Source organism: Ambystoma mexicanum, chromosome 2q, assembly GCF_040938575.1.
Source record: "Ambystoma mexicanum isolate Mex_15411 chromosome 2q, UKY_AmexF1_1, whole genome shotgun sequence".
NCBI classification, from domain to species: Eukaryota; Metazoa; Chordata; class Amphibia; order Caudata; family Ambystomatidae; genus Ambystoma; species Ambystoma mexicanum.
In genome coordinates this window covers 217,949,346-217,975,717 of record NC_090924.1, presented here as the reverse complement: position 1 = coordinate 217,975,717, position 26,372 = coordinate 217,949,346, and the positions used below count along the sequence as shown (strand labels likewise).

The following is a 26,372-nucleotide window of genomic DNA, read 5'->3' as shown; positions in this document are numbered from 1 at the left end:
TACCCCTACTGTCTGACAAGCCGGAATACAGGCTGCTCTTTTTCGTGAGCAACGATGATGAGTGGGTCAATTCGCCAAGAGAGTGTGAACGCTTCTTTGATTTTTTTATGGTGACGTCCCTCTCAATGTTTTTGGGGCATCAGATCCTTGGTATCATGCTCCAGTGAGCGCAGGAGCGATTTCACAAGCGATTTAGACGCGACCTGCCAAGCGCCAGCTTTGCTCAGGGTTCCCTCGCCGCTTTTGGGTTCATCAAAAGGCAGGAAACACATTGCTCCGTGCCCTGCCCTACTCCAAGACACCACACACATTAGTGTGTGCAGGTCAGTGAGGGACATTTTGGAGTTGCAGTCCTTGCAATGTTTGTACCCAGATGGTTTAGGCCCCGACATACTGACGCAGCTATTGGATGAGATCGAAAACTAGTGTAATCCAAATAGCAGGCAGAAAAAAGGAACTGAGGTAAGGGGTCATAGTACGTCCTTTTATATGACGCCCAATGTCGCGTCCAATCAAGAAATGCCATGGCCGTATATGAGGAGTCATTGATGATGATATCGAGTGGCACCACGCTCCCGTCGAAACAATTTCTGGGAATCTGATGCTGGATAGCTATCCATCAAGATGAGAAATCTGTGGGAGAATGCAATCCATACACACCTTTTTGTACAAAGTATGCAGTATTTTGCATTGGACTTTATTCCATAGATCTTGAAGGGACATTTTGACACTAACTTTTTAATGCAATTGTCACATGCTGATAAGGTTACATTTTTCCTTCGCACAATAAGCAGGAAAGTGTGCTAGAAAGTATTCCGTCAGAAGGACTAAAGTTGCAGGATAAAGCATAGCCAAGCAGCAAACATATTTTATTTTAGTAATAAGGAGATTGGTTCATGGGAATGCAAGTATACCTCCTTGCGCTACCCTTATAAATTCTCTGCTTCCCCCCCAATTCATTCTTGGAGCCAGTTACAGTGAGTCTTATACAAATGCTGCCTAACGCATGTTTCAAATAAATATATAAGTGAAGCTGACCCTTGTTTACCAGCTGCTTTCAAGGATGACTTGGTGAGACCTTTTACAGACAACATGCTTGACTTCCACTGGGTCAGTTAAATGTGAATAATATTTTAAGCAATGTGAATGATCCTGGTCCGGAGTACTAAATTCCAAATTTCCCTGCTTTACCTAATCCCTCGACCCCTTAATTCAGCAGAATCTATATCCTCCACATCCCAAGCAAGGAAGTTACAGACAGAATCAGCACCTTCTCCTTTCTTGAAGCCAAACTGTGGAACTTTCTCCAAACCATTCTTGGCCTCAATACTACTTTGCTCAAATTCAGAAAAGGACTTAAGGCACAGCATTTCAGAGCAAATATCTTTACACTGTGACTACGACCCCTCTCTCCTTTCCTACCTGGAAATGTGTATGTGCACTTCAAAGACTTGTGTGGCATTAAGCATGCTACATGAATGAAAACTAAATAAGGAACAAGTTACTTACCTGTAACTGCTGTTCTCCAGCATGGGTCTGGCATGGATTCACATGCTCATGAATATTCCCCGTCGTCAGGCCAGGAATCCTCGGTAAAGAAAAAATCAGCATCAGTTTTGTTTCTGATCTGTCTTTCTCAGTAATAACCAATCACTGGTCTCTGGGTCATACTGCCCCCAGCCAATGACTGCCCTCTCTGTAAGCCCTGCCTCTGGCAGCCATCCTCAGATTTGGTAGCACGTGAAGTGGCAGTATGACCAAGTGAAGAGCCACAGAGGGGTAGGAGGGAGTGTTCGCATGTGAATCCATGCCAGACCCATGCTGGAGAACAACAGTTACAGGTAAGTAACTTGTTCCTTCTCCAGCATGGGGTCTGGCATGGATTCACATGCTCATGAATATAAGAATACATAGCAGTACACACATGCACAACCACGGGAGGTGGCAAAGGCTCAACATTAAGCATTAAATCAAAACTCAACATTAAGCATTTCTTACCTCCTCACCAGGCTCACCTTAGGCGAACAGGTTGCGCAGCACTGCTTGGCCGACCCTGGACTCCTCCCTGGAATCCCGGTCGACGCAGTAGAATCTCGTGAAGGTGTGCGTCGACCTCCACGTAGCAGCCCTGCAGAAGTCCAGCAGGGGAACACTAGACAAGAACGCCGTGGTAGCAGCGATAGCTCTGGCCGAATGGGCTCTCGGACGGCCGGGCAACGGTCGGTTTGCCAACTGATGATAGTGCATGATGCAGCCGTAGAGCCATCTGGAAATGGAAGCCTCTGAGAGAGCCTTCCCTTGGTTCACAGATCCCAAGTTCACAAACAGCTGTGATGTCCTCCGAAAACTCTGTTCGGTCCACGTAGAACTTCAGCGGTCTACCTACATCCAGCGAGTACAAAGTCCTGTCGGCCGGCGACGAAGGCGACGGGAAAAAAAACTGGTAACACCAAGGGCTCGTTGAGATGGAAGTCCGACGGCACCTTGGGCATGAAGGAGGGGGTGCGTCCTCAGCACTACCCTCGTATCATGAAAGGTCAGGTATGGAGGCTTGCAGGATAGCGCCTGGATCTCTCCCACGCGTCGTGCGGAGGGGATGGCCACCAGGAACGCCGTTTTCCACGACAGAAACTTCAACGGGGCCGAATGCAACGGCTCGAATGGCAGACCCATGAGCCTGGTCAGCACCACGTTGAGCTCCCATGCCGGGGCTGGAGCCTTCACCGGCGGGAATGATCGAAACAGTCCTTTCATAAATTCCTTAACCAGGCGATGACCACAGGGATGACCGCCCTGTAGTCCTGGTGTATCGGGAAATCGCTGCCAGGTGTATCTTGATTGAAGCGTGAGATAGTGCAGCTTTGGCTAGCGACAGTAGGTACGGCAATACTTGAGGGGCCGTAATCCGCAGAGGGTTAATCTTCTGTGCCCGGTACCAGATGAAGAACCTCTTCCACTTATGTCCGTAGCACTTGAGAGTTGAGGACGCCCTGGCCTTCGCAAGAACCTCTCTGCAGTCGGCCGGGATATCGTACCCTCCAAACTCTAGTGCTGCAGGAGCCAGGCCTGGAAGTTCAGCGACTCTGGGTCGTGATGAAGAATGGCGCCTCCTGCTCTGGAGAGAAGATCTGCGTCCGCCGACAGCTTGACTGGTGGGGACGCTGACAAGTCCAGAAGGTCCAGGAACCAGATCTGTCTCGGCCACGCCGGTGCGACGAGGATCATCCTGCACCAGGACTTCTTGAGCTGGTTGACGAGTCGGAGCAGGAACGGCAACAGAGGGAACGCATATAGGAACAGGCCATCCCAGGGGAAAGAGAAAGCATCGCCCATGCTCCTCGGTTGGGGAAACCTGCTGGCGAACCTCTCACACTTGGAGTTCGGCGCCGTCGCGAACAGGTCGATCTGGGGTTTGCCCCATTGCTGAAAGAGTCGGTCCACTTGGTCCTGGCGTAGTTCCCACTCGTGGCACGAGCGCAGCTCTCTGCTGAGTGAGTCGGCAATGGTGTTTTTTATCCCTGCCAGATGAAACGGCACCAGAAACATCCCTTGAGCAACGGCCCAATGCCACAGATCCTGGGCTTCCTTGGATAGGGCTGGGGACCTGGTTACGCCCTGCTTCCGGATGTAAAACATTGTGGTGGTGTTGTCGGTGAGGATCCTCACAACCTTGCCCTTGAGGGACGGGAAAAAGGACCTGAGGGCCCAGAACACTGCCCGGAGCTCCAGGGTGTTGATGTGGAGCGGCTTCTCCTCCGGGAACCAGAGGCCTCTCGTTTGAAGATCTCCGGTGTGCGCTCCCCATCCTTCAAGGGAGGCATCCATCATCACCGTCACCTGATGGGGCGGGGGTCTGAAAATCTGTTCCTGCCGCCAGATGAGTGCGGGTGCCCCACCATCGGATCGCTCGACGGAAGGTCTCGTTGAGAGGGATCCTGTCTTCGAAACTGCCCGTTGCTTGTATGCAGCGGGAGTCGAGGAACTCCTGTAGAGGGCGCATCCGAAGCCTGCACAGGCGCACAAGATATATGCAAGAGGACATCATCCCGAGGAGGGACTTGATGGACCTCACCTTGGCCACGTCCGTGGCCAGCAGACGCTGCACTTTGCCCAGGATGGTCTTTGTCCTTTCCTCCGACTGTGAGGCCAGACGCGCCGCTGTGTCGAGCTTGGCTCCCAGAAACAGTGCGACTTGTGAGGGGACCAGGTGGGACTTGGGGAAGTTGATGGAGAACCCCAGGTCTGTGAGTAGCTGGACGGTGTTCGCTGTGTTCCACGGCGAGCTCCCTTGTCCTTGCGCGGATGAGCCAATCGTCCAGGTAGGGGTAGACGTGGATCCCCTGTAGGCGCAGCCGCGCCACCACTGGAGCGAGGCACTTGGTGAAAACCCTGGGTGCCGATTTCAGTCCGAACGGGAGAGCCTTGAACTGGTAGTGCCGCCCTTGGAACACGAACCTGAGGAACTTTCGGTGTCCTTTTAAAATGGGGATGTGAAAGTATGCACTCCCCAAATCCAACGACGACAGGAAATCGCCCTCCTCCAGCTGTCCCAGCACGTGCTGGAGGGTGACCATCCAGAACTTCTGTGCATTGATGTACTTGTTCAGTCGTCGCAGGTCCAGGATGGGTCGCCATCCTCCTGTCGTCTTTTTCACGAGGAAGTACCTTGAGTATACTCCGGAGCCCCAGAGCCTCTTCGGGTCGAGCTCGATGGCACCTTCGAGCATCGCCCTTACCTCCAATAGCAGTTGAGGGACGTGATTTTCCTTCCTGGCCACGGGTGGAATGCGGGGGCACTTTTTTAGAAATTCGAAGGCGTGCCCCTGGGCCAGGGCATCCAGCACCCAACGGTCGGTGGAGATGGACTCCCACACGCTGACGAACTTCGCCAGCTGGCCTCCCACCGGGGTGGTTCGGTGGGGGCCCGACACCACGGTCGGTTCAATCTTGCTTGGAGGATGCCTTGCCGCCTTGGCCTCCCTGGCGACAGCGGCGGGGTCCACCCGACTTGCCTCGTCCTCTGTAGGCTTCCTGCGACGAGTGGCGGGCCGCTTGGCGGTACGTAGAGGAGCCACCGCTGAATCCCTTGGAGGCATCCTGCTTGCCTCCGGTGCTCCGAAAGGACGGCCTTCGTTGCCGGAGGACGCCTAGGGCCTTAGCTGTCTCTGTGTCCGCCTTGATGGCTTGGAGGGACTCATCCACTGTTTTCCCAAACAGATTGTTCCAGTCGAACGGCATGTCCAAAACCTTGGCTTGTACGTCCTGGCGGAAATCCATCGCCTTGAGCCACCCTCGTCGTCTAAGGCAAACGCTGTTGCCTAGCTGGCAGAAATCGGTGTCGGCAATGTCCGTTGCCACCGTAATGGCGTGGTCCGACGCCACTTTGCCTTCTTGCAAGATCTCCAGGGCCTCGGCCCTCTTGTCGTCCGGTAGTAAGTCCAACGGGGGGCGATATTGTACCATAACTCCCTGTCGTAGCAGGCCAAGATCGCGAGGGCGTTGGCCACCTTAATCGTTGTTGACGCCGACGAGATAACTTGTCCCATTGCGTCCAGCTTCTTTCCTTCGCCGTCCGGAGGGGAAGTTGACGTTGAGGCCGATGCCCCCCCACCCCCGCTTTCTTCTTGGCCGCCGCTGAGACGACCGAGTCAGGGGTCGGTTGTGCCCTAAGGCACAAAGGGGCCGCGTCGGGGACCCGGTACTTCTTCTCGTACCGATCCCTCTTGGCAGGCGTCGTAGACGGGTTCTTGAGGAGGGTGAGACCCTCGTCCCAGATGTCATCCAGCAGAGGCACGGCGAGGACTGTTTTCCTCTTGGCCTCGCGCCGTTGGTAAAGGAAACCTTCCTTCTTCTCTTCGGGGCAGAGCGGAAAAAGCTTGGATGCCCTGGCGATCATCGCTTGGAAAGATCTGATCTCGTCGGGCGGGGAGGCCCGGGCTGAGGGCGATGGGAGCTCCGTCCCGTCGTCACCGCCGCCGTCGGTACCCGTCGTGGCCGTGTCCGTTCCCGTGTCATCCCTAGGGACGGGGGACGTGGGCAAAGGTTGAGTAGGCCGCGAGGGCTGAAAAGGCGGGGCTGGATGGATCCGTCTTCTCTTGTTTGGGGGGCTTCCCGCCGGGCCTGGTTCCGGTTCCTCCGTCGGTGGAAAGGGCAATCTCGTCCTCATCTCCAAACATAAGGATTGTATTGCCAACAAAATGGCTGCCGAGTTGTCCTGCGGCTCCGGAAGCGACGGATGACTAGGACCCTCGCCGGTGCCGCCGTCGCTCTCGTCGTCACCTTTGTCGGGATCCCTCCCATGAGAACGGGCCTCTTCGACGCCCTCGTCGAGGTCCTCTAGGACTTCTACCAGCTCCTCCTCCGATGCTGTGTCCGTGTCCACAATGGCCACTGCCCCCCCGCACTCATTTTCCGCCGTGGTCTTCACGGGGGTCTTTTCGATGGGTCTGAAAGAGGCTTCCCTCCAAAGAGGCAGGGAGACTCTGGGCCCCGAGGTCGCCTCCACTGGTGTAGCCTCCACAGGCTGCGCCAGGGCCGCCACGACTTCCTCGATAGAGTCCTTGGCCGAGTGAATCAAGGCCTTTACCACCTTATGTGGGCCTGTGGCCTTCACCTTGGGGGGAGGGTCACCGCCTCGCTCCCCCTCGGCCGGATCCTTCGAGCTCGACCGGGGCCTCTCCAGAAGCTTCGCCAGGTTCTCGGCCTTCCTCTTCCCTGAGCCAGAGCGTTGGCTCGTGGTTGATGGCGCTGGAGAGGATGCGCCCTGCCTGGCAGCCGAGGAGCCCGACCGTTTGGCGCTCCCGGTGCCCGCGGACTCGCAGTGCTTTGCCTTCTGTTGGGCCCCCGTCGCTGGGGCGCCCTCACAGGACTTAGAAGACCGCTCAGACTTTTTCTTCTTCTTCTCACCTGACGGGCTCTTTCCTTCCAGCCAGTTGGAGAGACAAAAGTGTCAGTCCCTGATGGTCCATTCCGACGTGTTCCTGCAAAACGCACAGTCCTCCTCCACATGCGTTTTGTCCTCATGAAGGCAGTAGAGACATTTTGAGTGCTCGTCCTCCTTGAACACATTCTGCAGCTGGCATCTAGGGCAAACCCTGAACAGCTTTCCGGGCGTCGAGCTTCCTTTCTCCTGGGCCATGTTTGGGTAGGCTGCAGAAACTCCTGGACTCCTCCAAGAAGCGTAACACGACGAAATCTTCACCCTTGAGGGGCGTAGAAAAATCTGACACGGATCCCCGTTAATCGGATGTAGAGACGGTGGAGCTTGAGGCTTTATTTGAACGAAAAATGAGAAATTCTTCTTTAAAAAAAAGCACGAAAACGCAGCAAAAGCTCGAGCGCTAAACACAAGGACTCCCAACACTTGAGCGTGCGGTAAAAATCTGAGGATGGCTGCCAGAGGCGGGGCTTAGGGAGAGGGCAGTCATTGGCTGGAGGCAGTATGACCCAGAGACCAGTAATTGGTTACTACTGAGAAAGACAGATCAGAAACAAAACTGATACTGATTTTTTCTTTACCGAGGATTCCCGGCCTGACGACGGGGAATATTCATGAGAATGTGAATCCATGCCAGACCCCATGCTGGAGAAAGGCTTACAACTCTGTAGTTCCAACAAACCTGGGGTAAACCATATTGAGATGGTATGTCCCAGTGGAAAAGTTGATTTAAACAAGAGGTTACATTATTTTCCACTTTTGCTCACGATACCTATACACAATTTAGAAGCAAAAAAGCCATTTGTGCCACTTACAACATAAAAATGTCTCTGATAGGCCGCCTTCACCGAACAGCGGCCTGTCGGGGAAACTGAGCATACGTGATAAACAGACCAGGAAGTGTCAGCTGACGGGGGGTCGTAAGGAGGGCGATAGGGGTGGGTGTGTGGTAGGTGTATATAATTCTGTGTGTGTGTGTGTGTGGTGCATGTGTGTGTGCATGTATTATATATGAGAACGGGGGGCGGGCCTGCAGTTCAGGGTGAGCAGGGCATGGGAGGTGGAAGGTGGGAGAGAGAATGGGTGTTGCTGGGGTGTCCCCCGCATTGGGAGAGGGCAGGGAAGTGGGCGCTCTGAGAAAATATTTCCCTGCAGTGCTGAAACCAGGCCTGGGGGGAAACACAGCTTTGGTGTAAATCGCGGGCAGGGAAATGTCATAGGTCCAAAAAAGCATGAAAAACACAGACTCAAATCAGACTAAAAATGCCAGTTCAGGAAGTACAGAGCTTGGGGTGAAAGCAATTTCAAGAGAGGTGCACAATAACAGACCATCGGTACACATCGATAGCACAACTTACTTGCATGAAGGTCAAGAGAAAGTCAAAAAAGTTCTTGTTCAGACTTTCCTTCAGCTGAGGAGCTACCGCCATACCAACCTGCATATAAAGGTAAAAGAAGCACTGTGAGAGTTCTGCTCGCACCTGTATTAAACTTTCCAATGGGCATCAGTTACAAATACATGGCTGTGCGAGCATGTCTCAGTTGGAATTTTGTCAATCACTACTCCTATAAGATGCTCAGGGTTTGCTGCATATGGGATGTCAAGGGGCAAAGGAGGACTAGGAGTACCTACACGTGGAATAAATATGCACGTTAATAATTTAACCTTTCAGTAGTGAGCAATGCACTCTGAATAGCAGCCCACTCTGATGGGGCACAATGAAACTTGCTTATGCATCACTTAAAATATGGATCACAGTGGACATCTCTGCTTGAGCTAAATCTGAATAGCAAGCTATTTATGTGCTCCAAGAGTCTTAATGTGGAGTCATTAAGATATATGGGGCTAAGTTGGGGACAAAGAACAAGGGAAACAAACTATTACTGAACCAAAGTAAGAAAGGAGAGCAGAACTGCTTTTTAATTAAGGAAGTTACAGTTGGTATATGTAACGCAAGCCTCATGGGAATGATGAATTGGTGCATTTAGGTTTTAAAAACAATAGAAACACATTATAGCAATACAAAGTTATAAAACCATACAGCACACGTTAGATCCAAAGTCACGTACAGATAAATGTAACAGAGTTTAAACTAGCTTTTCAACAATTCATAGGCACATTGCTAAGGTAGAACTTCAGTTTTTACTCTGTATGGTCTTTTCTGGGTCACCTTAATATTTTCCTTTTTTACCTTTCTCTTTTTGATCACTGTTAGGATAGACTTCCAAAATCAACCCTTGGGGTTGATTTGGGGAGGCTAATCTATTATGGTGAGCAAGAAGGACACTGAATTGTAGCCAAACTCAATCAAGGTAGGTAGCAGAGCGGTAAGGCTTACACTCAGGAGGGGTGCAAGAGTGGTCTAGGGTTGCAATGAGACAAACACAGAGCACTCCAATAATTCAGTTGGACAGGTAATTACAAAGATTAACAATGAGTTATTAGGCCTTTAAAATGCACACTAAGTAATGAAACCTCTAACTAGTATTGTTACACAACTACTGTACAATACATTTATACTTGAACTCTTGTGAAAAGATAGGAAATCAAAATGAGGAATCTGCTAGAGAATACAATCCATAGAAGGAGAAAAGACTTACCAATAATGTTCTTTCTATGTATTCTTCTCCCGGAGATTCCTCATCTAGATAGATATCCCCATCCAGCATCAGCTGCTTGGATAATTTCAACAAGGGGATTAGTGCGGATCGGCGTCGTCTGTCGACCTCCGCATGCCTTGACCATGCCATTCCTCGAGTTCCGGCATGACTTCAGCGGTAGATATATCATGTCACAACGCCTCCAAATCTCAGTTCCACGCCTTTCTTCCCCCCGTGCTCAGTAGCCGCGGGCAAAGATCCAACGGAATTCAACAATGAAAAAGCCAAAAAATCCAAATTTTCTTTTTGGGAGAACAGTCAATACTGCGGGACTAAAGGTCGACAGTAACACAATCTATGCAACAAAACAGTTTTTTGTGTTTTTTATTTTAACGTAAAGTGTCACCAACCTTTCAATAGTCGCCCCACAAAAAAAGGGATACATGAGAGTTAGGACTAGAAGACTTTCATAGCAAGGCAGGCTACGAGGGCGATGAGGAATCTGCGGGAGAAGGAGCCATAGAAAGAACATTATGCCTAAGTAATTTTGTCTTCAATCGATTGCATTCTCCAGCAGATTCAACATCTTCATAAGACTCTCAAAGGAGTACAGCACTCGGAGGGCATGAAAGTCTAAACCAGAAAGCTTTGCAGCACCCCTCTACCAAGCCACATCCAGGTTTTAGTGCTTTGTGAATGTGTGAAGTGATGACCAACTCGTTGCTTAGCAGATCTCCCTCACTGGTACTCCCCTTTGCAGAGGAGAGGAGGTTAGCACGCCCCTAGTGCAGTGCTCTCTGAAGCATGAAGGAAGTTACTTCCCTGCCTTTTGATAGCACTCAACGATGTTGAGGGCTATTGTGATGAATCCAATGACTCTTGCCCTTGTATGTTAAAAAATGATTCATGTTGTGTTAAGGGAAAATGTTTATTTATAATCTGTTGTTTTGGATGGGGGGTAAAATGGAAATGTATGTGTCTGAATAATAATGTAAATGATATGTATGATTTTGATACATTTTATGTTGTTTAATTGGTGTTTTGTTAAGGGTAGGCCTATGTCTGGCCTCTTAATTGCAGTCAAAACTAATCAGGGCCTTTACTTCGAAACGTGGGCCACCCCAAAAATGTTAATTCAACTAGTCAAAATTAGAACTCCCTCTGAAATGTTGGCCCTCATTAATCTTTATTGGAACCACTCCAGTATTGATCCAGAGTCCTTTCTCCAAGATAAGGGGCTCACTCTAGATCTCATCTTTGATGACTGTTCGATAAGTCATGTGATTCTGGTGGGCGACTTCCATCTTCATCTTCTAACCATGAGGCAACATCTATCTGTTGATCTTGTGCAGCGCTGGCTGACACTGATGGAGGAGAGACAGTTCTTAATGCTTAACTGAGCCATCAAGGAAGACATTCCACCTCAGAGCACTTGGAGGAGAGGGTGCCATACAGCCATTATTGACTACACATTCACAGATAGAAATATGTTTGCAAGTATTGAACGCTTTGAAATTGTTCCTCAAAAATTCAGGGATCATGAACTGCTCTCAATCGCTTTGCAATGGTCCTATCCCTCTACCTCCAACCCAATTCTACAAACCTGCTCTAATACTCCGTGGCAGCAGACTTAGATTCAAATGGTCCCCAGAATCACTAACTCTTTTACCCTTACAAGGTTAACTCTTGCAAGGTCATAACAAATCAGTAGATCCTGAAATAGTCAAATCTGTCGGCCTGTATGTGGCTGTGTTACATATCTTCAAGAAGCAACCGTCTATTCTCGCTAAACCAACCTATGGGCACAAGCCCACTTATGATCGTGAATTGCACAGCAGAAAGACCCAACTGCGCTACTCTCGAAGACATTTAGTCAATCTGTCTTTTGAATCCAGAATTCTAAAAGCCAGAAATCTCAGGACACACTATAAAAACTGGCTTAAATCCTGCAGAACCTTAAGCATGCAGCAAGATGCAGAACAGATGCTTCATGCTCTAGCCTAAAAAAACACAGCGTCTATCTTGAGTCCGCTAAATCGTGCCACCCATGACACCAAAGTCCCAATATCAAACATTTTACATTATATGCTCCTCCGCCCAACATCTAACAAACAGCAACGCAGGCAGCATCAGATAACAATTCTATTCAATTTGACAGAGATGATATCATTCACCAAATTTCAAAACTGAGCGCCTCAAGAGCTCCTGGACCGGATGGGTTATCCAATTTAATGCTGAAAGCCCGTCCTGATGCCTGGGCCTCAATACTTTTAAACATCTTTGCCAATGTGATTTTCGAAAAACGAATTCCAGTGTCATGGAAAAAACCATCATTATCCCCATATTAAAAAAAGGCGATCAGGGGCTCCCCGAGAACTATCGGCCCATAGCACTGCTCGATGCCCCAGGGAAGCTCTTTGCTTGCCTGGTAATGAGGGACTTCAACCACTGGATGACTACCCAGCAGCTACATGGCAGATTCCAAACATGCTTTGTCCCAGGGATAGGCACTGCTATTAATCTGCTATCTATGAATGCAATAAAGGTGCATGAGCAACAAGCCAAACAACCCTTGTATATGGCTTTTGTGGATTTTAAAACCGTGTTCAACTCTGTATCTCCAGAATTATTGATAGACAAATTGACAAGAGCAGCCTGTCCGAACTATGTTCAGGCCTTGATTTTGCAGCTACACAAGACATTGGTCAAAATATGCTTATCCATAGATGGAAGACTATCCAGATCAATTCCCACATATAGAGGCCTCAAACAGGGCTGTATTCTGGCATCTGCATTGTTTAACCTTTTTATTTCTGATATGGGTCACCACCATTTGAATGTTGTATCTGATTCCCCCAAACTTGGCTATTGTGTAATACCTTGGCTTCTGTATGCAGATGACCTAGTCCTCTGTCTAAGACTCCCAAAGGCCTTCAACATCTTCTAACAGCTTTAGAGCGCTATGTCATTGCAAACCATTTGAATATAAATTTGGCTAAGATGAAGGTCATGATCTGCGCAACTCACCATCAGATCAGCAAATGTTCCTATTCGCGGCACTTACAAGAATCTCCTCTGGAAGTAGTCAGTGAATACTGATACTTGGGCCTCAACACTAATAATCATCCCTCTGACTTGCCATATAGTCTAGATCTAAGGTGCAAAATCCAAACAGCTGTTGCACAAGCCATAATTATTCCTAAGAAGTTTGGCAAATGTTCTACTATACCCGTAATCAAATACTATAAACAGAAGGTGTTACCCATTCTCACTTATGGTGCAGAGACTAGAGCCTGGAAGGAACAGACCTTCTGGTTAACGCTGGAGGGCTTATTTTGGAAGCATGTGCTTTGTGTGCCCGCCAGTCAACCTATAAGTGTAATTAGACACGAGTTGGGATTGTCATGAATTGGAATTTCTTATCTCTGGAAATTATGTACCTTGTATAGGAAATGCTTATTAGCCGATGAACCTCAATCCTTGCTATTTATCTATTCTCCTATATGAATTCCACCAAGGATGACTTCATAACAATTTGGAAACAGCAAGTTGTTACAATCAGGGAAGCCACAGACATTTCATTCTTGCTACTTAAAACTAACCCGGATCGTGCAAAGAAAAAATGATGGCTCTATGATTGGATCCAAAGCCTACAACAATGCATGACCTACGAACATTTCAAGCATGGAGACTTCAGGGTCAAGAGTCTTCATGATATTGAGCCCTACCTGATGAAATTCCCCTATCCAGTTCACAGGAACATATTTCTCCGACTTCGTCTAAACTTGTGGCCAACCAGAGAAGTCTCCTTAAACCGTAAGATAATTGCCAGAGCGGACAGTTCATGCAGATTTTGTCACAACTCAAACGAGTCTGAGACTCTCAAGCACTTGCTCATACTCTGTCCATCTTTGTCCTCAAAGACAATATCCTTTCTGTAACCCCTGTTTGAAGGCCACTCTAACTTAAATTGCGATTTCTAATGGTTCAAAATGTTGAATGGAGAGCGTGTAAGTGTTAGTATTGCTGCTGTGAAATGTTTGCTGCCTCGTTATTAAACCAGTCACTTGCTTTTGCATTGTTACTCATTCTTTCACTCACCTTATTTGGATTTAGTCACAAGTTATTTATAGTTCATGATGCGCTGATAGCTGGTAAACTCCTGTTGCAAATATGAGGAATATTGCACACTACCTTCCCTTCTTGAATCACTTTTAGACTCTATGATCTAATGTAATTTTACGATTGGAAATTATGCACGGATATGTATTGTAATAAAGTTTTAATTTGCTTGTATTCATTTCATGAGTTGTACATGCTTCTATCTGTTATTCCCATCTTAATCTTCTTTCCTCAAAGTCTTTCTTCCATTTTTACTTTTTTTTACTTTTATTTTATTTTTTGGCAATCTGTGATTTTAATTGAAATTGTAATAAATCAAAAGGTTGATTTTTTATTTTAACCATAACAATACAAGAAAAATAAAAAATAAGGGGGTTTGTGCTTTGAATTGTTGCACCGGGCAATGCCATCCTAAAATGGGAAACAACCTAAGCCACAGAATGCTAACACAGTACTTTTACATGCTCTTGACATCTCTTTTCTGAATAATGAGGCAGATGATGACTCTAAAAGTAAACTGGAAACCACACTGAGGTAGAGGACGTTTTTTATACTATTGATTTGCAAACCATCCAAACCCATTTGTGGCGGGGAAGCTCTGCTAGGATCTGTGGATTGCAGAGCCTCTGAAGCACCTCCTCCTTTCATTTCGCCTTCCTTCACCAGGATAGAGGAGACTGCACAACACTCACGAATAAAGAGGACAGTCAAGCAGCCAAAATTGTAGAAAAGCAGATAAAGCAGATAAAACTGATATCAGCTGCAAGCGGCAGTGAAACTGGCAAGTGGGTTCAGTACACAAAGAAGGAAAAGGTGACTGGTAAGGCTGAAAGTTCTAAACTGCGACTCTGCAGAAGCATGTTCTTTTTTGCATTTTCCTTGACTGGTGAGTCAACTTTTCCCTGACGAGTACTGACTGGTGAGTCAACTTTTCCCTGACGATTACTAGTTTGGTGCTTCATCAGGGATGCAAATAATGTTGAAAGGCCCTCATCATCAAGGAACATGTTTTGTCCTGTATGAGTGCTCTTACTCTGATGGCTAAGAACTCCCTACTGGTTGGAGATGGGATACTCAATTGTAGTTGTGATAAAACCATGTTAAAATGCAGTATCATCTACTATAGCCAGAGCTAGATGCCTGCACGTGGGTGATAGAAAAGTAAACAGTGACATGCAAGGGGTGGGGCTTTCCTCACCTGACCCAATTGTTGCCATTTAGGGAAAGAAATCAGTAATGCATGGACAAAATGGGGTTCACAGATGTAGAATTACCTGGGTATTTCCTGTCGTGATGATGCACCAGTGTGGAATCTGCCTGGATGATATTGATGTGAAAAGGTGGTCTGTTTCTATGACTGGGAATACACATTCCATACAAATGCCCAGAACAAGACTAGCAAAGTCTCAAATCTCCCATGAAGAGAGATGATCTGTACCATTTTTGTCTCTGAAGCATGAAGTGAACGCCTCCACCAAAGGAAGACTGTACAGATGCTCAGCTGGACTTGCATCCCATTCCTTAAGGTGAAGCTGAGATGAGGTCTGTAGATTTCAGAGCCTCAGAACTACAGATTCTGCAGTAGTGCCCCTTAACTCGAGGGGACCAACCCAGTCACCTGGCCCACCAACACCATGACATTCAAATAAAAAGCAGTGTTTCTTCCTGTGTGATGTGATAGGGTCAGGGTCATGACTCTGTCAGGGGTTATAGGGACCCCTCCCGAACTGGGGTGGGTGTCCTACCAAGGCGCATGCCAGAGCTGATCCTACCTGGAGGCAGAGTGGGGGACGTAAGGGTGCCCTGTCTCTTCCCCCACTGAGTGTGCATTGTAAATGTCTGCTGGTACCACTGCCTTTTCCACAATGCCTGTTAGCTTCTTTTCTGGCAGGAGTTCTTTTATGCTTTTTTCAGGAGAGAAACTGCCAAAATGCACCTGGGCACTGTTAGGGAGATTTATCATGTGTATGCTTCATTCCCTCTCCTAGCAAAACCCTCAGCACTTTTTGCTGGACTTCTGGCCATTTTTCTTTCTATCCTGAATGAGGGGAGCCTTTTTCTCCTCACTCATTCTTATTTGCTTTGACTTTTGGAACTCTGTTCTGTGTGTTCTACTTTTACTATGGAGCTTTCCGCCATATCTCTTTAAAGGCATCTGTGTTTAACTTTTGCAGCACATAGCACCTTATGTGCAGTGTTGCTGGTAACTATTTGGGTTCTCGTTTGAGATTCTTTCCTTATCCTTACTAACTACAGCTCTTAAGGATAAAGGGATACTTTGCTTCCTAAAACTGTATACCATGAGAGATTAGCACACACCCCTCTCTGCAGCTCTCCACTGCTCGCCGCAATGGTCGCCCACATCAAACCCGGAGCAATCCCAAGCCAGGAGACCCGAAGACCGAAGGTAAGCCGCTGGCAATTGCAAATGTGCCTGGCAATAACATTTAATGTCGCCCTGTTACTGGCCCCTGCAGTTCCACGCAATCTAGCACTAGTGTCTCATCCAAATGCCTGTCACCCACGGTGTGCATCCCTGATCGAACAGCAACAGAATGCTCACTAACACTAAGCGCCTCCCTAGCCTCCACACACCAGGCAAGGACCCCACCACCAATGCACACAGCCAACCACACAATCGCCCATGTCCCCCATCAATGCTGATCAGTCTGTCTCCACAGGCTCCTACGCAACGCTGTTTCACTCCTGCCCGAACTTAGCCCTAAGTGCCAACTACCACCCCCTGCTCTGCCCAGCCACTACACATTCCCCCCCACCTTCCTCCTGCCTCTCATCCTCGACAGCCTGACTACTAGCCTGCGCGAGCCACCATCCCCTACACCATTCCTCCCTGCCTTAGAAGCATTTAATCCGAAATCACTACTGCCCAACATGCTCATGGCCAAACACAAACACCACCCAAATGTGCTCAGCCAAAAAAAAACACTGTACAGCTTTACTGCCCCGCTACCATCCTGCCCCACAGTCCAACTGTGAAGCCAAAACGCACATCACTCCCAAACCAACATGCCATGACTCTCGTCAATCTAGAATCAATGTTCAAAACACTTAATTACAACTTCGAACCAACTCCATATCGATAGCTCTACACTCACTCCGGCCTACCACAAGTGTCCGGAATGCCAACTTGCAACTTAGAACCACCACTCCATGCATAGTCTGTCCCCCAGTCTCACCACCTCACGCAACTAATGCTGAATCCCCACATATCCCCATGGACACCCACCTACCACGCACAACACACTCTGCCAACCACACATCCATCCCACAAACCTCATCCCTGCAGTGAGCCCTCCTCAACACTCGATCCATCACAGCACACCCCCATGAAATCCTTGACCTCATCATAACCAACAATCTCGATATCCTCGATCTCACTGAGACCCGGCTATCCCCCTCATCGGGCCCAACCTTGTCCATTGCCCTCCCCGCAGGATATGCCATCATCCATAGCGGCAGACAAGATAGAAAAGGTGGAGTAGCCTTCATCTACAAAGAATCCCTAACGCTATATGCCACGTCCACTACACCTATTCCCAACTGTGAATCCCTATCAGCTAAATTTAGATGTTCACATAACAACACTATTGCTATACATCTCATATACCTAACCCTCCCCCACCCGCAGACCCATCGCTTCTTTCGAGGACAACCTTTACCAACTCATCGCCACAAACCTTAAACCCACCGCCCAAACCCTACTTTTAGGAGATCTCAACATGGGTTACAATGATACAAATTACGCGGATGCATCCGTCATGGCCTCCTCGCTAGCTGCCTTCGGATTCACCCAAGTTATCATAGGACCCACTCCCACGGGCGCACCCTTGACTGACTGCTAGACCACCACTGTAACATGATGGTCTTGTCCAACCATCCCTGCCCATGGTCAGACCACCACACTAATTCCTTCACCATCTCAGCCATTTTCAAACCTGCCAAACCAGCCCTGCAAATAGCATCACCATGGCCCGTTGTTCTCACAACCTCACAAGCCCCAACATCATTCCCCTCCTCAACTCACCATTCCCAGCCACACATGACCCTTCAGCCCTAGTCGACCATTACAATTCTTTGCTCCTAAAGCTGTCAATGAGTTGGCATCCTTCAAAGCCATGAGACCCAAAAATCCAAAACACCACAACTCTTGGTTCACTCAGGAACTGCGCGTCGCAAGAGCAGCAAAGCGATCAGCAGAAACCACTTGGCTCAAAACTCCCTCCCCTACTAACAAGAGCCTGCTAACATTACATTCACAGAAGTACAAAGATCTGATCCTCACAACCAAAGCCTCTATATACAATGAAAGAATTTCCAACGCAGCTTCAAGCTCACGGGAACTCTTCACCATTCTCTGTGAACTCAAGACTCCATATTCCCCCTGATGCCGTCAGACAATGCATGGTGCAATAAGATTCAAGACACCCACACAGGAAAAATCAAAACTCCAAACCAAAATACACACCAAACAAGCCACATTGCCCACCACCCACACCAGAACTGGAGAAAGATGATATCTCACTTTTCAAATTCCAACCTACTACCGTTGCTAACCTCTCCAACATTATTTCGGGTCTTAAACCCTCAAGGTGCAAGGGTGACGTACTCTAAGCCTCCCTAGTCAAAGACTGTGCTGAGCCCCTACTCCCGCTTATAGCTGCGGCCCCCTTTCAGGTGAGAGGGAGTGCTAGGCCCACTTGAACTGTATTTGGAAATTAGGCCCTTCTGAAATTAAATTCTATAGCGCATCTTGCGCTTGTACTCCCGTTATCCTCTCTGTACCCAAGCCCGGCCCTGGTCCCTCCTTCCTTCCACCCCCTTCCCTTATTGGCTCTCCTCCTGTGAAGGCCTAAGGCCCACGCGGTCCCTGGCAGTGCTTCTGCGGTCCCCTTTCAGGTGAGAGAGAGTGCAAGGCCCACTTGAACTGTATTTGTAAATTAGGCCCTTATTAAATGTAATTCTATAGCGCATCCTGCGCTTGTACTCCAGTTCCCCACTCTGTGCCCAATCCCGGCCCTGGTCCCCCCCTCCCTCCCGCACCCTCCCCTGATTGGCTCGCCTCCCTTTTAACACTACCTCCCAGGGCAGCCCTCTGCCCATGTAGCCCTGCGGCTAAGGGCCCAAGGCAAAGGGTAGCTCCTGAAGAAGCGGCTCCAGTCAGTGTCTGCAGGTGTCAGCAGGGGAGGCCAGGTGCCAGCCACTAACATACACCAAACCCTAACCGCTACTTTCCCCCTACTCCAGTGGCACTTCCACGTAATCAGCATGCCCTCCCACCAGCTAGCCCTACGCCCTAAGCCCAAGAGAAACCTACTACGCCCACAATTACAGCCAACAAGCAGTGGCTGCAAAGTCACCCAACCAGACCAGCAGTTGCAACAGGCCCCAGTGCCCTGACATAACTTACGACAAACAGGATGCCGTCAACGGACAAGGTAGGAACAATTTTCTATCTGCAATATATACAGACACCATCATGAGACCTGGATACCTCCCCCCACTACACAGGACTCTCAAGTCTCAGTGTGTTCTCCTGTACCAAACTACATATGAAACTGCATTTTGAAACGTAGGCCTCTCTCCTACTATACAGGACTCTCAAATCTCAGTGTGTTCTCCTGCACCAAACTGCATTGTGAAACTTAGGCCTCTCTCCCACTACAGGTGTACTCCCCTGTATTCTGGAACTGCATTTTGAAACGTAGGCCTCTCTCCCACTATACAGAACTCTGAATCTCAGTGTTTCTACTGTACTGAACTGCATTGTAAAAATATATCAGACCTCTCTCCCACTGTACAGGACCCTTCTAAGTGTGCTCCCCTGTATTTGAAACTGCATTTTGAAATTGTATTTGAAATGTAGGCCTCTCTCCCACTACACAGGAAACTCAAATCCCAGTGTGTTTCTCCTGTACTGAACTGCATTGTGAAACTTAAGCGTCTCTCCCACTGTATGGGGCCCCAATTCTAGGTGTGTTTCGCCTGTACCAAACCTGTACTGTAAAGCTCAGGGCTCTCTCCCACTATACAAGTCTCTCAAATCTCGGTGTGTTCTCCTGTACCAAACTGCACTGTGAAGCCTAGGCCTCTCCACCTCGATTCAGGATTCCCAGGTCCAGGTTTACTCTCCTTCGTAGGCACCTTCATAGAAGCAATCACCAACCTAGCTATCGAGCATAACCATCTGATTATCCTCTGACACTTCAACATCTAGTTAGATGAAGAAAACACAACCTCACAAAAAATCTCTCACCAGCCAACTAAGAATGAAACTACATAAGCTAGTCAAAGGAGCAACACACACGGCAGGACATACACTGGATGCAATCTTTGGCAACAGAAGAACAAGTTACTTCTTACCTTGTAACGTTCTTTCGACGGGATGTTCCTCCGACGTATCCCTTATCTTTGATAATACGTTTCCAGCTTGCTGGCCTCGGAAATGTTTTCTGTAGAGGGTGCAGCGCGTCGACGTCCGCCGAGTCGATGTCCCTCGACGGCCACCGTATCGGCGCCGACGTCACCATGCCCATAAATAGCCATGCGCTGCGTCCGTTGCTCAGTTCCGTTTTGTAGCATAAGAAAAGTCATGCCTGAATTGGTTATTGACCTTGAAGGAGCGTAAACTGTAACAACAAGGGAAGTAGAACTGTGGGGATGGATGGGAGGGTCGATGAGGAATACGTCGGAGGAACATCCCGTCGAAAGAACGTTACAAGGTAAGAAGTAACTTGTTCTTCGAAGGGATTGTGTCCTCCGACGTATTCCTCATCTTAGATAGGCTCCCATAGCAGTATTCTATTATCGGAGGAGGGAGTACTGACTTCACGCTGTCTTCTATTGATGAATAGAATGCAGTACAGCCCTTCCAAACCTAGTCTCTTGACTGGAGGAGGAATCCAGATTGTAAAACCGTGTAAAGGTATGGACAGACGACTATGTAGCGGCCGCACATATGTCTTTAACCGGCACGCCTCTTTTGAGGGCCTATGAAGCTGCAATACCTCTGGTCGAGTGAGCCCTAAGGTTTTAAGGGGGCTCCTTCCCTGCCAGTTTATAACATTCCAGAATGGCTAGAATGATCCATCTGGAAATGGTCTGCTTAGTTATTGGTAACCCCAGCTTGTGACCTGTGTAACCTACAAACAGCTGGTCTGCCTGTCTTATCCTGGCTAGTCTACTAATGTAAAAACTTAAAGCCCTCCTAGGGTCTAGCCTGTGTAACCTCTCTTCCTCTTTCCCCAGGTGAGGAGGAGGAGGATAGAAAGATGGTAGGGTAATCTTCTGAGTGATATGGAATTCAGAAACCACCTTTGGGAGGAAATTAGGCTTCACTTGCAGGACAACTTTGTCTTTGTGAAATATAGTATGAGGGGGTTTACAAGAAAGAGCTTGTAATTCGCTCACCCTTCTAGCAGATGTAAGTGCTATTAATAAAACAGTTTTAAGGGTAAGGAATCTTAACAAACAAGAATGGAGAGGTTCGAAAGGTGTACCCATCAGGAAAGTTAGTACTAAGTTTAAATCCCATAGGGGAACTTGGAATGGTCTTGGGGGATAAACATTGGTTAACCCCTTTAGAAACTGTATTACCAAGGGTAATTTGAAATAGGATGGTTCTTCCGCAGTACGCTTAAAGATGGATAGCGCTGCGAGATAGCCCTTAATGGTGCCAACTTGAAGGCCTGAATTTGCCAAATATAGTAGGAAGGACAAAACCATTGGTGTACCACATGAAAAAGGGTCGATATTCTGTTCTCTACACCAGCTGCAAAATCTGTTCCAACGGCAGCGGTATAAAGACTTTGTTGCTGGCCTCCTTGCCGAAAGCAACACCTCCATAACATCATCAGGGAGGTCCCAATCCTTGTACCTCAGCCTTTCAGAAGCCAAGCGTGAAGGTTGAGGGTTTTGATGTCTGGATGGAGAACCTGACCTCCCTTCTGTGAGAGTAGGTTCTCTCTGATTGGAAGTCGAATTGGAGGGCAGATGGACAAGTCTAGAAGGTCCGGGTACCACGTTCTCCTGGCCCAATCCGGGGCAATTAGGATCATGGTACGCCGGAATCTTCTCAACCTCGTGATCATTTGAGGAATGACAGGGACCGGTGGGAACGCGTACAGAAGCGGAAACTCCCAGTCCACTATGAACGCGTCTCCCAGAGCTCCTCTCGGGGGAAATTCCCTTGAGCAGAACAGGTCGCATTTCCTGTTTAGGCTGGTGGCGAACAGATCTACCTGAGGGGTTCCCCAAAGGGCGAAGGACTTCCTGAGCTAGCTCCCACTCGTGGGAGACTGTGTTCTGCCTGCTCAGAGCGTCCGCTGTCAAGTTCTTCTCTCCGGCTAGGTGAACTGCCGATAGAGAGATTCCTTCTTGGATTGCCCAAAACCAGAGCTGCATCGCCTCTCTGCACAGGGGTAGTGATCCTACGCCTCCTCTTTTGTTGAGGTAATGCATGGCCACCGTGTTGTCCGTCATTATCAGGACGTTCTTCCCTTGTACAGCTGGCAGGAACGCCTTCAGCGCAAGTCTGATGGCTCTCAGCTCTAACAGGTTGATGTGTAGTCTGGACTCCGATGGAGACCAACGACCGCTGATGGTCAAGTCGTTGGAGTGGGCTCCCCACCCCGTGAGTGAGGCATCCGTGACTACTGTTATCTCCAGCCAGGGTTGCCAAAACTGTTCTCCTTTCAGAATGTTCTCCTGACAGGCCCACCACTGAAGGTCTCGAGCCACCCTGCCGGGAACCTGAAGAAGATCTGTCATTCTCCCTGAGAATTGTGACCACTGAGTCCTCAGTGCCCACTGGAGGGATCTCATTCCCAGGCGAGCCTCTGGCACTAGGAAAATGCAGGATGCCATGAGGCCTAGCAACCTCAAAAAGTCAAAGGCTGGGAGACGTTGGGCATGCTGGAACTTGGTAACCATCTGTAGAATATCTTGAGCCCTCACCTCTGGTGGCGAAGCTTTTCCCAGGGAAGTATCCAGGATCGCTCCTATGAACTGGAGTCTCTGCGATGGTATAATTTGTGACTTCTTTAAATTGAGGGAGAAGCCCAGTCTGTGAAGGAAGTGGCACACGTGATTTAGCTGGATCTGAGCTTGTTCCAGAGAAACAGCCCTGATCAACCAATCGTCCAGGTAGGGGTAGACGTGAATCCCTTCCCTCCTTAGACTTGCAGCCACTACAGACATTAACTTGGTGAAGACCCTCGGGCGGAGGTCAGCCCAAATGGCAGCACTCGAAATTGATAGTGAGAGTTGCCAATTGCGAACCTCAGGTATTTCCTGTGTTTGAGATGGATAGGCACATGGAAATAAGCGTCCTGAAGGTCCAGAGATACCAACCAGTCCTGGAACTGAAGGGCCTGGAGGATCTGAGAAAGAGTGACCATCTTGAATTTGTCTTTTCTTTTTTTTTTTCCTCATGTAAAGAATCATGAAGATCCTTTAATCTGCGCTCTTCAGAGGAAAATTCCTCTCTAACGGGGGTTACAGGTCCCTGTAACTCAAATGTGTCTTCCTGTTCAGACAAATCACCCTCTTCTAAAATTGAGGATATAGTTCTCAATTGTTCTGAACTCATAAAGGGAGTAAATCCCATTTCCAAGGCAGAGGGTGCCGAACTTGTCATTATTGGCCTCGAAAACGTCGATGTCGTCGACGCCGAAGGCTTCGAGCGTGGCGTCGAAAACAGAGGCGGAGGCCTCGAAGACCTCGACAGAATTGGAATTCTACTCGACAATATCGAAGCCATCGACGTCGAGGGCCTGGGGATAGTCACTGGATGTGTGGTAACCGTGACTTTTCTTGGCGTCGACGCCGGTGTCGAAGCCGGCGTCGAGTCGACCGACCCGTGTGTCGAAGGTCCCTTCGACAACGGCGTCGAAGACATCGACCTCGACGTCGACGGAACCTTCGTCGACGGCGTCGACGGAACCTTCGAGGAAGGTTTGGAGGTCATAGTCCTGCTCGAGGGTTCGAGACGCGCTCGAGAGGTTTCTTTCGCCGGGTACTGCGACTCGTGGCGTTTTTGACCTTCGGGTCTTTCGACCAGAGCATCGCTCTCGGCAGTCTTCGAGGGGGTTGAGGCCGCTTTCTCGAAGACGCTCATCATATTTTTTCGGAATTCCTCCCATTCAGCCCAGGAACTATGTTTCGTGGGGCAAGGGATTCTTTTTGGCGAAACAGAGGAAGAGGAAGACGGAGAAGGGGATCTTCGACGTCTCTTCTTCGAGTGCTTCGATCTCGAGGAGTGATGAGACCCACTCCGAGACCTGGAGCGCGAATGGTGACGAGGAGACGAATGTCTCGACTTCGTCGACGAAGAACAAGCTTTAAAAGTCTTACCTTTCTCCAGCTTCCCCCTACGCTCCTTCAGGGCCTTAGCTGTCATGGACATACAGTCCTCGCACTCCGAACAATGGTGTTCAGCTCCCAAACACCACAGACAAATTCTGTGAGGATCGGTCAACGACATCTTTTTCCCACAATCTCGACATTTCTTGAAGCCGGATCGAGGAGTTGTCGGTTCCGACGAGGAAGCCATCGAGTACGGATCGAATAACTCGAGGTAAATAGGATTAATCTGACTAAGAACTGAGCAACAGTATTCCGAGGCACTGAGTAAGCGCGGAAAAACGGAACTGAGCAACGGACGCTGCGCGCGGCCTTTATAGGCACGATGACGTCGACGTCGATACGGCGGCTGTCGAAGGACATCGACTCGGAGGACGTCGACGCGCAGCGCCCTCTAGAGAAAATTTTTTCCGAGGCCAGCAGAGCTGGAAGGAGATATCTAAGATGAGGAATACGTCGGAGGACACAATCCCTTCGAAGCCCAGTTTGTGAAGGAAGTGACAGACATAAACTAGCTGGACCTGGGCCTGTTTCGAAGATACAGCCCTGATCAGCCAATCGTCCAGGTAGGGGTAGACGTGGATCCCTTCCCTCCTTAGACTCGCCGCCACTACTGACATTAGCTTGGTGAAGACCCTTGGGGTGGAGGTCAGCCCAAATGGCAGAACTCGAAATTGATAATGAGAGTTGCCAATTGCGAACCTCAGGTATTTCCTGTGTTTGAGATGGATTGGCACATGGAAATAAGCATCCTGAAGGTCCAGAGATACCAGCCAGTCCTGGAGCTGGAGGGCCTGAAGGATCTGAGAAAGAGTTACCATCTTGAACTTATCCTTCCTGAGGAACTTGTTCAATTCCCTTAAGTCCACGATGGGTCTCAGTCCTCCTCCTTTCTTTGGTATGAGAAAGTAGGGGGAGTACCAGCCCTTGTTCCTGTCCGCTACAGGTACCGGTTCTATGGCACCTTTCTCTAGCAGGTCTATGATCTCCTGCAAGAGGAGCGGATCTGGAACTTTTAGAGAGCTGTGCCCCGGTGGATGACTCTGAGGGATGTGTAGAAAGGGTAGGCAGTAACCCTGGGCAACTGTCTCCAATGCCCAAGCATCTGACGTTATAGCCTGCCATTCCGTCAGATGGTGAGTTAACCTGCCCCCTACAGGTGTTTTGTGTGGAGAGACCTCAGAATGGTTTGGGGGCGGCTGATGCAGATGGCGAGGGTAAAGAGGCACCTGCTGCTGCTGCGGCTTTAGTACTTTTGACCCGTCCACCTCGGGTAGGTCTCCTTTGGCCTCTTTGAGCCGGCTATCCTCTGCCTTTCCCGAATGCGGAATAATAGCGAAAGGACTTTCCTCTTCCAGAGGTTCCTGAGGGGCGAAAAGGAGTTTGGCGGATTGCAGCTCCTGACAATTTTGCTGCTGCTTTAGATGTCTGCAACCTTTCCAGACTGTCATCAGCCTTCTTTCCGAATAACGACGAGCCGTCAAAGGGCATACTCAAAAGTCTGGCCTGTACATCTGGAGCAAAGCCAGACTTTCGCAACCACACATGCCTGCGGATTGTTGTACTTGCCGCCATGGCCCTGCTGATACTGTCAGCGTAATCAATGCCAGTTTGAAGTGATTCGCACATGGCATCTTTGCCATCTTTAATAATGTTAAGGAAGGCTTCCTTTTCCTCTCCTTCGGGTATGCAGTCAGCCGCTGATGAAGCACACTCCCACAGTGTGTGACTGAACCTGGCGAGCGTACAGGTGGCGTTGATGGACTTCAACGCCATACTACAAGCAGAGAAGACGTTCTTCGCCATAGAATCGTACCTCTTGTCATCTCTATCCTGTGGGACAGTAGGGTAAGCGGTCCTACTGCTAGATGAAGTTGCCGCTTGGACCACCAGGCTCTCTGGAGTCGGGTGTTTTGATAAGTATTCAGGATCAGCAGCCGCTACCCTATACTTGGCTGACAATCTTTTACTGACCGCAGGGATAACTTCAGGAGTTTCCCAATTAGATGTAATTTTCCTTTGTAAGGCTGCATGGAAAGGGACCACAGGGTCCTCCTGTGGACCTTTATCTAATATGTCTGTCAGGTCATCCTGTTGAAAAACAGGCGAAGGCGCAGACCAACCCATAAATTCAATAATTCTTGCCATAAGGGTTCTATAGGGTGTTTCGGCATGATCCCCTGGGTCTGGCTTAACAAATTCCACTTCTGGGGAAGTGTCCAGCCCACTTGCCTCATGTAGTGACTCCTGTAGGTCCTTCAACCTTCTTTTCTCAGAGGTGAAATCCTCTGAAATAGGCAGTGTGGTCCTCTGCAACCCAAATGTTTCCTGG

At 48.9% G+C, this 26,372-nt stretch overlaps 1 protein-coding gene across 3 annotated transcripts in view; it reads right to left on the bottom strand.

The window, feature by feature from the left end:
• The window catches only part of VPS35L (VPS35 endosomal protein sorting factor like), a 1,734,364-nt gene that overhangs the window by 1,060,146 nt on the left and 647,846 nt on the right, over nt 1-26,372 (bottom strand). For all 3 annotated transcript variants that reach the window (XM_069647157.1, XM_069647156.1, XM_069647158.1), the window contains exon 13: nt 8,296-8,373. In XM_069647157.1, the coding sequence (XP_069503258.1) occupies nt 8,296-8,373 (78 nt within the window). The remainder of the gene's footprint in view (nt 1-8,295; nt 8,374-26,372) is intronic.